This window comes from Sebastes umbrosus, chromosome 11, assembly GCF_015220745.1.
Source record: "Sebastes umbrosus isolate fSebUmb1 chromosome 11, fSebUmb1.pri, whole genome shotgun sequence".
Lineage (NCBI taxonomy): Eukaryota > Metazoa > Chordata > Actinopteri > Perciformes > Sebastidae > Sebastes > Sebastes umbrosus.
Window position 1 is genome coordinate 25,074,539 of NC_051279.1, and position 15,415 is coordinate 25,089,953.

Sequence of the window (15,415 nt, forward strand, 5' to 3'; positions counted from 1 at the left end):
TCCCTTAAGATGCGGTGAAGTTGTTCTGTCCCCTTAGCAGAGAAACACCCCCAAAACATAATGTTTCCACCTCCATGCTTGACGGTGGGGATGGTGTTCTTGGGGTTATAGTCAGCATTTCTCTTCCTCCAAACACGGTGAGTTGAGTTGATGCCAGAGAGCTTGATTTTGGTCTCATCTGACCATATCACCTTCTCCCAAGCCTTCTCTGAATCATTCAGGTGTTCATTGGCAAACAGACGGGCCTGTACATGTGCCTTCTTGAGCAGGGGGACCTTGCGGGTGCTGCAGGATTTTAAACCATTACGGCGTAGTGTGTTACCAATGGTTTTCTTGGTGATTGTGGTCCCAGCTGTCTTGAGATCATTAAGAAGTTCCTCCCGTGTAGTTCTGGGCTGATCCCTCACCTTTCTCATGATCATCGATACCCCACGAGACGAGATCTTGCGTGGAGCCCCAGACCGAGGGCGATTGATGGTCATTTTGTGTTTCTTCCATTTCCGAATAATGGCACCAACAGTTGTCTCCTTCTCACAAAGCTGCTTGCCAATGGTCTTGTAGCCCATTCCAGTCTTGTGCATGTCTACAATCTTGTCCCTGACGTCCTTGGACAGCCCTTTGGTCTTGCCCATGGTGGAGAGGTTGGAATCTGATTGTGGACAGGTGTCTTTTATACAGGTAATGAGTTGAGACAGTTGCCTTTTATACAGGTCACGAGTTGAGATTCGGAGTACTTTCTTAAAGCGAGAGGACTAATCTAACCGGTCTGTGGGGGACAGAATTCTTGTTGGTTGCTAGGGGATCAAATACTTATTTCCCACAATAAAATACAAATCAATTTATAACTTTTATATGAATTGATTTTCTGGAATTTTTTTTTTAATATTCTGTCTCTCACTGTTAAAATAAACCTACCATTAAAATTATAGACCGTTCTTTTCTTTGTAAGTGGGCAAACTTACAAAATCGGCAAGGGATCAAATACGTATTTCCTCCACTGTACATATACATATGTGTATGCTGTGCTGTTACAGAGTGAGGAGTGAAAGGGTTAATGTGAGCTGACCTGAGTTGTAGGATGAAGAGTCTCCTTGGAAGGGACAGTCTGTCAGAGATCCAGCTTTAGCTACAGAACCACCTAGAGCCAGTCTGAGGGACTCCACTGATCCCTGAGAGACAGACAGGCACACAGACAGACAGACAGACAGACAGACAGACAGACAGACAGACAGACAGACAGGACAGACAGACAGGCATACAGACAGACATTCAGAGAGACAGACAGACAGACAGACAGACAGAGGGCAGATTAACACAATTTAGTTGATATTAGTAACAGATTAAAGTCTGTCTCAGTGGTCACACAGACAGAAGGAGAAGCTGAGGTCAGAAAGTTTTCATTACAGCCACACTATGAACAAACTGCATTCTGATGATTTATGATCAGTAACATGCTGAGTTTATCCATCCAACATCCATCCACCTATCCATTATCTGTAAACGTTAATCCTGTTCAGGGTGGCGGGGGGGGCTGGAGCCGATCCCAGCTGACATTGGGTGAAGGCGGGGTACACCCTGGACAGGTCACCAGACTATCACATGTCTAACACATTGAACAATGAACCTAACCTGGATGTCTGTGAACTGTGGGAGGAAACCGGAGAACCCGGAGTAAACCCACGCTAACACAGGGAGAACATGCAAACACCACACAGAAGGGCCCCAAGCCGGATTAGAACCTGTTTATGAGGTTCATGATGTTTCAGAGCCTGTGATTGTGTTTCAGCCTTAATACAGTGCTGCAGGGATGATGTATTTTTGTAGTCCAACAGGAAGTGATCATCTCCCTGGTTCCCTCCACTAACAGCCAATGAGATTGTTCCACTGGATTTTGGATTATTGCACAAAAAAAACAAACGTTTATGACACTGACATGTTTTGTTCATCAAGATAATCTCCACTAATGAACACCACTTTATGATTTATGAATAAAATCAGCAGAAGTAAAAAGCTAACGTTAGGCTATAAACAAACTACACCACGGTCACATGAGCGTGAGTATACACAACGAGGCTGGAAAGGAGGACAAGTCGGCGTGATGACGTTTAGTCGTCTCATTTAGCTACTTGTTAGCAACCGACATTTTTAAGACATAAAGGCTTCAAAATTCACCAGTGGGATAGTTACTGACATATTTTATGTCTTAGAACAAAACGTTAAAATCTCTTCAGCTTGTGTTAACCACAGACCTTATTTACAGTTTTTCTCAAATGTTTACACACAAATACTGGTACTTGACACACAATGACCACAACATGTAACTCATGCACCAACCCCCTGAACTAATTCTGCTAAACTACAAGCACAATTCCTGCTTTACACTCAAATTGCAGTTCTAAAACACACTTTTTTCAAAACACTACACACAATTCTCTGCATTTGGCACAATTTTCATGAAGAAAATCTCGTTTTCACAAGGAACACACTGTCATTCAAAATTATAAAGTCAATTGCCCTACTATGCACACTGACTCATCACATGGGCAAACACCTGTCACACAGTGTAACAATTAGCAATCAGTTGATGCTTTTCATGGCTGGATTTGACATGCTAAGCGATATTTCCCCTGCTGCTTGGCCAGGGAAAACATTGCTTGTGATGTGGATGAGGTGCTGTGGCCAGACCGAAACAGAAGAGAGGATGCAGCATAGTTTTTTTTACTGTAACTGTATACAGTAAATTCCTCTGTTGTTTTGTATGTAGACCACTGTATGTGCAACTTTGTGTTGGTTGGGATGTACACTGTGTACATTGTTTTTGTGGGGAAAATAAAATATATTTGTTACCGTGTATTTGTGTGTTTTGAGTATAAAAACAATATTCTAAAATATTTTACAACACACTTATGTATGTACTGTCTGTAGTAAGTGTAACACTGAACAAAAAAAAGGCCTAAGTCATCATGATGAATGGAGAAGAAGTGTTTTCCATTCATCATAGTGTTTTACATTGAGCACATCAGTGTTCAACTGGTTCTTATAAATGTCTATTCATATGATGGTTTGTGTGTGTCATTTGAAAACAAAATACCATTTTGAGAAGAAATAACATTGTTTTGAATGTAAAGTTTCATTTTGCAGGAGAATTGAGGGGTTTTGCCCATTGTGTGTGTGTTTTTTGATTTGTGTGTAGAGTTCTGAGAGTATGAGGCATGCTTTCAGAAAATGTGTGTAAACAATCGAGAAAAACTGTAAGACATCTAACTAAAAACCCATTGACGTCCAGACGAGGGAACAGGAAGTGACATCATGCTGACTCATTTCTGGGTGTTTGGACTCATTCCTGCAGATTCAAATGTCTAAATCACCGATGGGTGTGTCTCACCTGTAGTCGGGTGTAGGCCTTCTGTCCGTGTCTGACCTCCACCATCTCCGCCTCTCTAGGCAAGGCCACCAATGACGGCAGGCCCTGGCTAGAGTCAGCCAATCGGCAGTTGACGTAGAGCTCCATGTGCATGTTGTCACGCTGAAGACCACCGAGCCTCAGGATGATGGAGTGACTCCGCCCATCGGCCAGCGGCGCGTTCTGGAGGTTAACGGTGTGGAGCTTCCCGTCAGCTCGCACATAACGCACTAGGACTGGAGGAGGAGGAGGAGGAGGAGGAGGAGAGAGAGAGAGAGACAGCCTAAGAGTCAACCACAACAACACATAACAGATGTAACACACACTCTGTCTTTTATTTACTCCTCCACTTCATGGTTGTTGTTTTTTTTTATATTTGGTATTTGATATTGCAATATATTGTTGTTAATTATTTTTTATTTGTCTGTTTGTTTCATTGACACAACAAACATTAATTATTTCTGTATTGTTTTCTACCATTTCCATGTTCTTTTTAAATATCTATATATTGTAATTTGCTTAATGAATTGTATGTATGTGTATGTATGTTTTTGTTTTGTTCTTCTTTTTTCTCATTATTGAATTGACGCTTTAGTAATATTGTTCAACTAACAGGCATGCCAATAAAGCATATTGAATTGAATTGAATTGAATTGAATTGAATTGAATTGAGAGGAGGAGAGAGGACAAAGAGAGGAGGAAGAGGAGAGAAGAGGAGGAGAGAGGAGGAGAGGAAGGAGAGGAGGAGGAGAGAGAGAGAGGAAGGAGGAGGAGGAGAGAGAGAGAGGAAGAAGGAGTAGGAGGAAGAGAGGAAAGGAGAGAGAGGAGGAGGAGGAGGAAGAGATGAAGAAGAGGAAGGAGGAGGAGAGAAAAGGAAGAGAGGAAGAAGAGGAAGGAGGAAGAGGAAGAGAGGAAGAGGAGAGAAATATGAATGACTTTATTTCAGTTAAAAACAGATTTAAAAAAACGTATAAAGAACACTGAGCTCTGGAGATTCTGAGGAGAAATATCACATTATTATATTGATAAAAGTATCCGGTACCAGAAGTATCGATCCGGCAGCGCTGGAACTGATGAACTATTAATAAAATCCTAATAAAATTCAGGATAAAATAATAATAATAATAATAAGTATTGACCCGGCAGCGCTGATATTAATGAACTATTAATAAAATCCTGATAAAACACAGAATATAATAATGGGATCTTTACTGAGAGTCAACTGTTTCAGTGATGAAACAAAGAACAAAGTGAGAGTTCATGTCAGCAGCTGGAGCTTCACAATGAACCCATTCATCCACCAGGAGATCAAAGGTCACACACGCACACGCACACGCACACGCACACACACACACACACACACACACACACACACACACACACACACACACACAGCAGGTAATGAAACTCTTTCAGATTATAGTGATCATGTAGATGGAGGCTGAACTCAGTCTGTCATTATCAGGATGAAGACAGGACCAGAACCAGAACCAGAACCAGCTGCTCAGACCTGACTGAAACAGTTTCTTCACACAGCAGTCATCATCACTGACACTGTTTATCTCTGATTATTAACGACATTGTGTTCAGTTTGAGTTGAAATCAAACTGGATGATCATCAGATATTAACTAGGGACGCAAATTTTCGCCTAACTTTACTCGTACAAGTTGGACCGCCGATATCATTTGTGTTCATTCGCGCTAGACGCTCAGGAGAGGAGGAGGAGCTTGTCAGAAAACCAAACGCCGTTGTGTCTGGGTTCAAAACATCAACCGGCGGCGAGCTGTATTCACATACAGTGTCATTGCACTGATTGTATCTAGCAGCCACACGTCGCTACTGTGGTATGAACCCAAAATAAACAGATTGTGCTGTGATTTAATATCAATAAACAGATCAAAATGATGCTGAAATAACTAAATAATGATGTTGATAAGTAAAAAGTCTGAATTCAGGCTTCGTCAGGTCTGTCTGCAAGACGACAAGCAAAGAACTTTTAAAATGCTTGTTTTCTGAATGGAGTTTGGATGGATCAGTGCCAGGCCATAGAGCTGCTCCATCAACACTCATAACATATGATGTACTATCATAGCTCTGGGTGACTATGAAGGACGGAACCTGCCAAAATAAAAAATAAATTAATAAAAAAAATAAATGACCTGATAAATAAATAAATATATCATTAAATGAAGCAGAATGATATTAAAAATAAATTTAGCCATTAATTAATTGATTAAATGTAACATAAAATGATATTACTAATAAAATAAATAAACAATAAATGCAAAAATAAATGAATAAATAAAAATGAAATGCTAAATAAATAATTAAATAAAAATAAATGCAATAATAAATGAGTAAAAAAACTGAAATACAAAAATAAATTGATAAATAAAAAATAAATTCTAAAATAAATTAATTAATCAAAACATGGATAAAAAAATAAATACATAATTAAAAATACGATATTAATAAATACATGATTTAATAAAAAGTTAAATAAATAAAGAAGCAAATTAAAACAGAAATATAAATTTATGTTACATGTAATCAATTAATTAATTGCTACATTTATTTTTAATATAATTTTTTCTCCTTTTAATGACATATTTATTTATTTATGGAGTCATTTATTTATTTATTTTTTATTTTGGCAGGTTCCGTCCTCCATAGTGATCACAGATAGATACAAGATTTATTTCCTCCATTTCTGATTAAAAAATTCCAACCCTCGCAAATTTGCATCTATTGATTGATGATTGACCAGAGTTGGAATAAACTTTAAACTTTAGCTGGATAGAAAATATTTTCTCCTGAATGAATGTTCAGATATTCAATCCCACAAAACTTTATTTGAAATTCCAGCAGACATGCCAACGTTTCAAAGAGAATATTTCCATCCATAAAAGAGTGTATATATGAGAGAGCTTCAACAGACATGATGCTGTCAGACAGAGTGGAGAGGAGCGTATTATGGTCTGTCTGTGTTCATGATAACTGGGATGTAAGCAGGGTGGGAGCAATGAAATGGTGAGAGAGGAGCAGATGAGGAAGGAAAGGAGGAACCAGTAACGAGACAATTCACTTGTCTGTATCTTTGGAAACAAACTGACGTTTTCAATTAAGTTGTGAGAGTTTGAACAGCATCAGTAGGTTAAATGTCCAACCTTTGTTGATCTTCCCCATGACGGCGACCTCCAGGTACTTCCTGTTGTCCTGTTTGCTGTAGAGACCCAGCAGGACGCCGCCCAATTTCGCCGGCAGCCGAAACGTGGACACCACATAGATGTCACTGAGCGCGCTCAGACCGCCTGACAGCTTCTCCACCGCCGCCACGCTCTGCTTTGAGTCCTGAAGACTCAACACGTCGATCACTGAGGAGGATCAATAACAAGAGGAGCAGCTTTAGAGGACAAACACAGCTGCTCTGCACATAATCAATCAATCTATGTCAATAAAGTATTAATAAAAGACACATATGAGAACATAAAACACTGAAGTCGAAACATTTCTTTATTTTAGGATTATAAACACCTGGAGGTAGATATATATATTCAGTCTGCAATCGGTTGATATTACAAAATAAACTTCCAGGCTTTTATTCCTGAAGTACAGCTTGATTCAAAGTAAACTTTATTGTTCGTCAGTTGTTGTTTGTGGTTCAAACCAGATGCCAACAGAAACACCACAGAGGAAGAATAACAGCTGATAATCGGTCACTTCCTGTCTTCCATTCTGCTGCTGATCTTCTCACCGTTACCATGACGACTCTGTCCACAATCCCAATAACAGACATCCTATAATAACTGATTTATGATGAGTGATGGCACGCTGACTATGGAGGACAGAACCTGCAAAAATCAAAAATGAATGAATAAAAAAATAAATAACTCCATAAATGAATGTCATTAAATGTAGCAAAAATAATAAAATATATGTAATAAAAAATAAATGTAGCCATTAATTAATTGATAAAATGTGACAAAAATTGATATTTCTAATAAATAAAAATGAATAAAACAAAAATTGTATAAATAAAAAATAAATGCAAAAATTCATGAATAAATAAAAATATATGCAAAAGTAATAAATGCAAAAATAAATGCAAAAATTAAAAAAAATTAAAAAAAATGCAAAAATAAATGAATAAATAAAAAATAAATGAAATAAAAATAAATGCAAAAATAAACAATAAATAAAAAATAAATGAATAAATAAAATGAAATGCAGAAATAAAAAATGAATGCAATACATAAATGAATAAACTAAAAATAAATTAAAAGTAAATTCTAAAATAAATGAATAATTAAAAAGTAAATGCAAAAAAAAAAAAAAATACATTAAATGAATAAATAAAAAATAATTGCAAAATAAATGAATAAATAAAAATTAATGCAAAAATAATAAATGCAAAAATAAATGAGTAAATGAAAATTAATGCAAAAATAAAATAAATAAAAAATAAATGCAAAAATAAAAATAAATGCAAAAATAAATAAAAGGGAAAACTAAACAGAAGACTAAATAAATAAGGCAATTAATGATATATAAATAAAGAAGCAAATTAAAACAGAAATATCAATTTGTGTTATGTTATTTATAAATTAATTAACGGCTACATTTATCTTTAATATTATTTTTGCTACATTTAATGTATAATTTAATAATTTATTTATGGAGTCACTTCATTATTTATTTTTTTATTTTTTATTTTGGCAGGTCCCAGTGTTGGTCTTTACTGAGACAAACGAGGTGACGTGAACTGAATAGACACTATTTTCACAGCATACATTTTGGCTCGAAGGTGTAAATAATGACATTAAAGATGGTTGTTCCATTAAGTAGAGCAGCAGGTACAACACCTGAGCTGAACTGGCCTCAGTAATGTTATTCATTAATTCCACCTGTTGGCTGTGAGTACTGCTGTCTTTACAGTGGACACTTGCCTTGTGACATCTATAACCACACACATCAATATGTGGTCACCGCTGTCCTGAATCCGGTCACAACACCTAAAAACATCAGAATGACTTCTGAAGAGTTCTGACTGTAAAATGTTTAATTACACGTGTTAGTGTTAGTTCAGCAGGTCGGCTCGGTGTTGTTACCTTGAACGTCCGGTCCGTCCAGTACTCCCGCCGTGAGTCCAGCACAGATGATTGACAGCAGCACCAGGACACTCCAACCCATGTCTGAGACGGTTACCGAGGGAACGGGACCAGGAGAAGGTTACCAAGCCAACAGAACCGGGTCACAAACCTTTAAAGATGACTGAGCCGGGTTAGTACCGGGTAAGTACCGGAGCTGCAGCAGCTGTCAGACGGGGAACCGGAGGAGAACCGGAGGAGAACCGACTGAAACGGGAGACCAAACTTTGAGTCGAGACTTCTGACGGAGAAGCGGAAGAACCGAGCGGACCGTGAGAGGGGAGAACCGGGACAACAAACTGAACCCACACCGACAAACCCAGACCGAGACCAGACCGAGACCAGGAGAGAGGAATTAACGGTCGGCTGCACGAGCGCTGCTGGAAACTGCTGCTGGCGCGCGCTCAAGTCTCCTCCAAACAGCTCGTGCGCGCTGAGTGACTGGAGGTGATTAACATAAAGCGCGCGAGTCAAGATACTCTACAGTAGTTTACTAAGACTCTATTGTAGTTTACTGAGACTCTACTTTAGTTTACTGACACTCTACTGTAGTTTTCTGAGACTCTACTGTAGTTTACTGACACTCTACTGTAGTTTACTGAGACTCTGCTGTAGTTTACTGAGACTCTACTGTAGTTTACTGAGACTCTACAGTAGTTTACTGATACTCTACTGTAGTTTACTGAGACTCTACTGTAGTTTACTGACACTCTACTGTGGTTTACTGAGGCTCTACTGTAGTTTACTGAGGCTCTACTGTAGTTTACTAAGATTCTATTGTAGTTTACTGAGACTCTACTTTAGTTTACTGACACTCTACTGTAGTTTTCTGAGACTCTACTGTAGTTTACTGAGACTCTCTTGTAATTTACTGAGACTCTTCTGTAGTTTACTGACACTCTACTGTAGTTTACTGAGACTCTACTGTAGTTAACTGACACTCTACTGTAGTTTACTGAGACACTACTGTAGTTAACTGACACTCTACTGTAGTTTACTGAGATTCTACTGAGACTCTACTGTTGTTAACTGACTCTCTACTGTAGTTTACTGAGACTCTATTGTAATTTACTGAGACTCTACTGTAGTTTACTGATACTCTACTGTAGTCTACTGAGACTCTACTGAGGTTTACTGAGACTCTATTGAGGTTTACTGACTCTACTGTAGTTTACTGAGACTCTACTGTAGTTTACTGAGACTACTGTAGTTTACTGAGACTCTACTGTAGTTTACTGAGACTCTGCTGTAGTTTACTGACACTCTACTGTAGGTTACTGAGACTGCTGTAGTTTACTGACACTACTGTAGTTTACTGATACTCTACTGTAGTCTACTGAGACTCTACTGAGATTTACTGAGACTCTACTGAGGTTTACTGACTCTACTGTAGTCTACTGAGGCTCTACTCTAGTTTACTAAGACTCTACTGAGGTTTACTGAGAATCTACTGTAGTTTACTGAGACTCTACTGTAGTTTACTGAGGCTCTACTGTAGTTTACTGAGACTCTACTGTAGTTAAATGAGACTCTACTGAGGTTAACTGAAACTCTACTGAGGCTCTACTGTAGTTTACTGAGACTCTACTGTAGTCTACTGAGGCTCTACTGTAGTTTACTGAGACTCTACTGCAGTTAAATGAGACTCTACTGAGGTTTACTGAAACTCTACTGTAGTTTACTGAGACTCTACTGAATCTCTACTGTGGTTTACTGAGACTCTACTGTAGTTTACTGAGACACTACTGAATCTCTACTGTAGTTTACTGAGACTCTACTGAGACTCTGCTGTAGTTTACTGAGACTCTACCGTAGTTTACTAAGGCTCTACTGAGACTCTACTGTAGTTTACTGACTCTACTGCAGTTAAATGAGACTCTACTGAGGTTTACTGAAACTCTGAGACTCTACTGAAACTCCACTGAGACTCTACTGAGGTTTACTGAAACTCTACTGAAACTCCACTGAGACTCTACTGAGGTTTACTGAAACTCTACTGTAGTTTACTGAGACTCTACTGTAGTCTACTGAGACTCTACTGTAGTTTACTGAGACTCTACTGAATCTCTACTGTGGTTTACTGAGACTCTACTGTAGTTTACTGAGACTCTACTGTAGTCTACTGAGACTCTTATGTAGTTTACTGAGACTACTGAATCTCTACTGTGGTTTACTGAGACTCTACTGTAGTTTACTGAGACTCTACTGAATCTCTACTGAATCTCTACTGTGGTTTACTGAGACTCTACTGTAGTTTACTGAGACTCTACTGAGACTCTACTGTAGTTTACTGGGACTCTACCGTAGTTTACTAAGGCTCTACTGAGACTCTACTGTAGTTTACTGAGACTCTACTGAGACTCTACTGTAGTTTACTGAGACTCTACTGAGGTCAACTGAGACTCTATTGAGACTACTGATACATGATGGAGGTGTGACATCATCAATAAACTCTGTTTATTAAAGTGTTTCATGTTGTCCAGACATCTCCATGGAAACATATAAAATAAATTAGAATGATAAAATATAAATATTTGGGATAAATCAGAATTAAATCAGAATTCTAACTTTGTAAATATAAATTATGATATGAATAAATAAAATCACTTCCTATCTCTAAACAACATCTCACTGTTTTATTCAGTATATATTTGACTTATTGAAGTCTTTTATTTTAGAAACTAGTTTAAAATTCTATAATTAAAAAAATCAAACACACACATTCTGTTTATAGGTCATGTTAATACAGTAATATGTTTGTGACTAAATAAAGTGAAAAAACTCTTTTTAGAGTTGTTTTCATTATAATGTACCTGGTGTTGTCTCACCAACTTATACCTGATGAGATGTGTGAAATACATGAAATGTCATGTCTCTCTTTCTTTGATTACTGTGCAAATTCTGACTAAACATTTCATTTTATAATTAAATTATTAATATTGTTAGTCTGTCTGTGTGTGTATATATGTATGTATGTTTATATGTAAAATTCAATAAAAATATTGTAAAAAACAAAAAAATGTATACCTGATGACAATAAATATTAAAGGTAATTTAATTTATTTAAATTAAATAATAAATAATATGAACTAAGCCTGTAACCAAAAATCATTTGATATAAATATTTCTATAGATTTTGTCATCTGAGTGATATATATTCTATAAAATGTTCAGAATAAGGACACATGTTCATCACAGATCCAGGTTTTGATGAGATGGATGTTTGGATATTTAACTGAAAATAACTATTTTAATAATTGATAAATTAACTGTTGAGTCAGTGACCTGACGGACACTCTGAGCCGCAGTAAACACTCCTATCCATCCCACCAGTCTCCATGGTAACTAGCAGCAGGTCAGAGGTCAGGAGCTGGCTCTGAGTCCTTTCAGCTTTTGTTCTGGATCTCTTTTCAGTTCTCCAGTGACCCAACAGAGGGACCAGAACCACACTGTGAGACCCCCTCACTGCAGGCTCAGTGTGTGTGTTCTTGTTGTGAGGACCAGACTGAGTTTAAATGAGCCACATTAGTGGAACAAAGAGGGTAAAATGTGACCTGCGTTCTGTCTGAACACAACTCAAGTGGTGAGGTCTGCCTGAGAGTCTCAACTCAGGGCAAATAACCCTCTTGAACTGATTCTACAGGTGCTTTGTTCACCTTCACTGCTGTTGGTAGGAAACGTGACAGCAGGTCCAGTCTGTCATCTGTGAGCCGTTAATACAAGGATCCATTTAAAAACATGTAATTTAGTGGCGCTAGTTTATTTAAACCGAGGGCTGTAAGCTGTTCACACCAACCATGTCCTCTGCAGTATTTATGAAGATGAACACATATTTTTAAGTTTTTTTTAAGTCTGATTCCAAATTTTGTTTTATGCTTTTAGGAAAAAAACTTGAAGAAATACATAACAAACTGTTAAATTAATTTAATTTTTTAAATTTGTACAGAGTTTGGTTGTTAGCGGGTAGCACATGTCTGATGTTCTATTGGATAAATTTATATTCATGATCTCAAGATTTCTAAAATCCTGACTGCACACACAGTGGACCAGGGTCTCTTTGGGGGTCTGGGGCCCCGCTACCACCCAGTCCTGCCTGTAGGACCAGGGTCTCTTTGGGGGTCTGGGGCCCCGTTACCACCCAGTCTTGCCTGTAGGCAGTTCTCCTGACGTGAGCCGGCTGCTGTCTGGTCTGCAGCTTCAGTAGAAATGTAAACTGGGAGTGTTTCTGGGGAACAGATCCAAGCTGTGATGAAATGAGTGGAACAAAGAAACGAGGATGTGAAGTGACTTGTTTCTGCTGTGGTTCTCTGCAGACCTCCTCCTCGCACTCTGGGACTGTTTGTTTCTGACTCTGGATCGTTGCCATGGTAACCTGCGTTTAACAGCAGGTGAGGGGAAGGGAGGAAACGCCACCGCCGCCCGCAGCAGCTCAACCTCTTTTTCCTCCTCCTGTTGGAGCGTGAAACTGAGAGTAAAAAGAGTAAAACACCGTCAGACTGAACCTGAACCTGAACCTGAACCTGAACCTGAACCCGGGTCCTCGGTGTGTCCGGGATCACGTTGTGTTTGAGGTCCAGCAGAGGAAGAATTCAGCTCCACAAACTGCTTCCAGATCAGCTCATTAAACACACAGCAGGGTGAACAGGAGCCAGGGCAGATTCCTGTGTGATGGCGTCATGTGCAGCTGTACGTCCTCGGGGTCCAGACCCGGTCAGGGCGGGTGGAGACGGCGGGTGGGGGGTGGGGAGGGTTTTTGGCGAGCTGAAGTCAGAAAACATTTGGATGTTGTCATGTTTCGTTGTTCTCTTGTTGTCATTTTTCCACTTGATGTAAGACTCCTAACGTCAGAGCTGGATTGGCTCCCTGCTGGACCCATGCTGTGGTCATGTGATAACTGACTTTATGGTTAAAGGAGTGAGGCTGGGACCAGCAACAGATCCCCCTCCCCCCCTTTTACCACCACTGAGGGGCCCTTGAGCAAGGCGGCCCTTAACCCCAGCTGGTCCAGTGGAGCTGCTCAAACTTTTGCTTCAAGATCAGATTAAACTGCAGAACCGGTTCTTAACGTTTCAGTTTATGTTCTGCTTCAGTTAATCAGATTACCACCAACTAACTGACAACAAGAGCCTGGAGCCTTTGGGGCCCCTCGGGGTCTGGGGCACACCAGGGAAGTCGGCTGCTTTGCTCAGATTAACAAACTGGGCAGAGAGGCGTCCCAGATTCTGTATCAGGTGTCCTTCACTATAACACGCTGCAAGATAAAAACCTGTCCCAGAACGTCCCACGCTCATTTAAGTTCCCCAACGGCCCACGCTCATTTTAGTTCCCCAACGCCCCACGCTCATTTTAGTGCCCCGATATCCCGCACTCATTTTAGTCCCCAAATGTCCCACACTCACTTCAGTTCCCCAACGTCTCGCATTCACTTTAGTTCCCCAATGTCCTGCACTCATTTTAGTTCCTGAATGTCCCGCCCTCATTTTAGTTCCCAAACACCCTGCGCTCATTTTAATTCCCCAACTCCCTGCACTGATTTTAGTTCCCAAACACCATACACTCATTTCAATTCCCCAACTCCCCATACTCATTTTAGTTCCCCAACACCCCACACTCATTTTAGTTCCCCAACGCCCCGCACTAATTTAGTTCCCAAACACCCTGCGCTCATTTTAGTTCCCCAACGTCCCACACTCGTTTTAGTTACCCAACGTCCCGCACTACTTTAGTTCCCAAACACCCTGCACTCATTTTAGTTCCCCAACGCCTCACACCTTTAGGTTCCCATGACTGTCAGGTCGGTGTATTATCAGGCTGATATAACGAATTTCTTCTCTGAAATGATGTCAAATTAACATCCACATAACAGTTCGTGACCATCGTCTGTTTTATCACCGTCCTGATCTTCATCTTGTTTATTTTCGTCTTCCTTTATTTTGTCAAAATCGATCATATATATCTTTTAAAAAGGGACTGTTTGTAACTTTTTACACGTATAAATCTACCGGGTCGGTTTCCCATGCGCGCTCGCGTATGCGCGGGGTCTCTGCTGTACTCTGCTCCGCTGCCTGCTTGCCTTCACTCACACACCGCGCGCGTTCTCGCTGTCTCGCTCCACCTCACGTGCATGCGCGCACACTACACACTGCAGAAGACTTCGTAGCTCTGAGAATATCTAGTGAATGTACAGCGGACGTTTGTGCAGAAATAACTGCTGCAGCTCCTCCAGACCAACAGAGGTTTCCCGTGTCTTGTGAAGTGACGGGGCTCCGCAGCGAGAAACGTTATCGTCTCCGACCGGTTGCCGGTGTCTCCCTCCGGCCGCGGTCGGGAGTCTGAAGCAGGAAAAGCCAACACTAGGATCAGCATTGATTCATGGAGAGACCTTCGTCTGGTCAGCTAACATTACTGCCAAGCAGGTGAAATATAGAGTGATATTGTGGTTTTAGCTGACGTGTGTCGCCTCACTGTGTTGAGCGATGCTCGTTCATGTCTATTTAAAGTGAGCAAGCGCGAGCCCGACGCTGACTTTCGTTGACTTAACGGCCACAGGTGTCGCTGTTAACAAGCATTTCTGATTCTTACAAACAATCCCTTTAAAAAATCATTTGAATAATGCTGCTGTTCTATGATTGATTACATTTTAATTTCCAATATACAGTATGCTGCGAACAAATGCATGGGGGGTGGTGGGGTTAATTGAAAATCCATAAATATTGCTTGTTTGGGATCTGGGAACGTCTTTAACAAAAAAACAAAAAACTAAATTAAAATTAATATATTTTAAGGAAAAGGCCGATCAATGTTTCTTCTTAAAAGAACAGTACGATTAAAAAATGAACAAGTTAAATAAATCTAACTCATATA

The 15,415-nt window shown here is 39.7% G+C and overlaps 1 protein-coding gene across 4 annotated transcripts in view; it reads right to left on the reverse strand.

Annotated features, from left to right (window-relative positions):
- Positions 1-9,113, reverse strand: part of thbs3a (thrombospondin 3a) — a 26,087-nt gene extending 16,974 nt beyond the window's left edge. For 3 of the 4 annotated variants that reach the window (XR_005208690.1, XR_005208689.1, XR_005208688.1), the window contains exons 1-4: positions 8,513-9,113; positions 6,572-6,778; positions 3,386-3,639; positions 1,067-1,169 (exon numbers count right to left, since the gene is read on the reverse strand). Coding sequence is in view for 1 of the 4 variants with exons in the window: in XM_037783539.1 (XP_037639467.1) it covers positions 1,067-1,169; positions 3,386-3,639; positions 6,572-6,778; positions 8,513-8,594 (646 nt within the window). In the remaining 3 variants the exon portion in view is untranslated. The remainder of the gene's footprint in view (positions 1-1,066; positions 1,170-3,385; positions 3,640-6,571; positions 6,779-8,512) is intronic. The other variant, XM_037783539.1, reaches the window with a different exon arrangement.
- Positions 9,114-15,415: the final 6,302 nt, after the last annotated feature.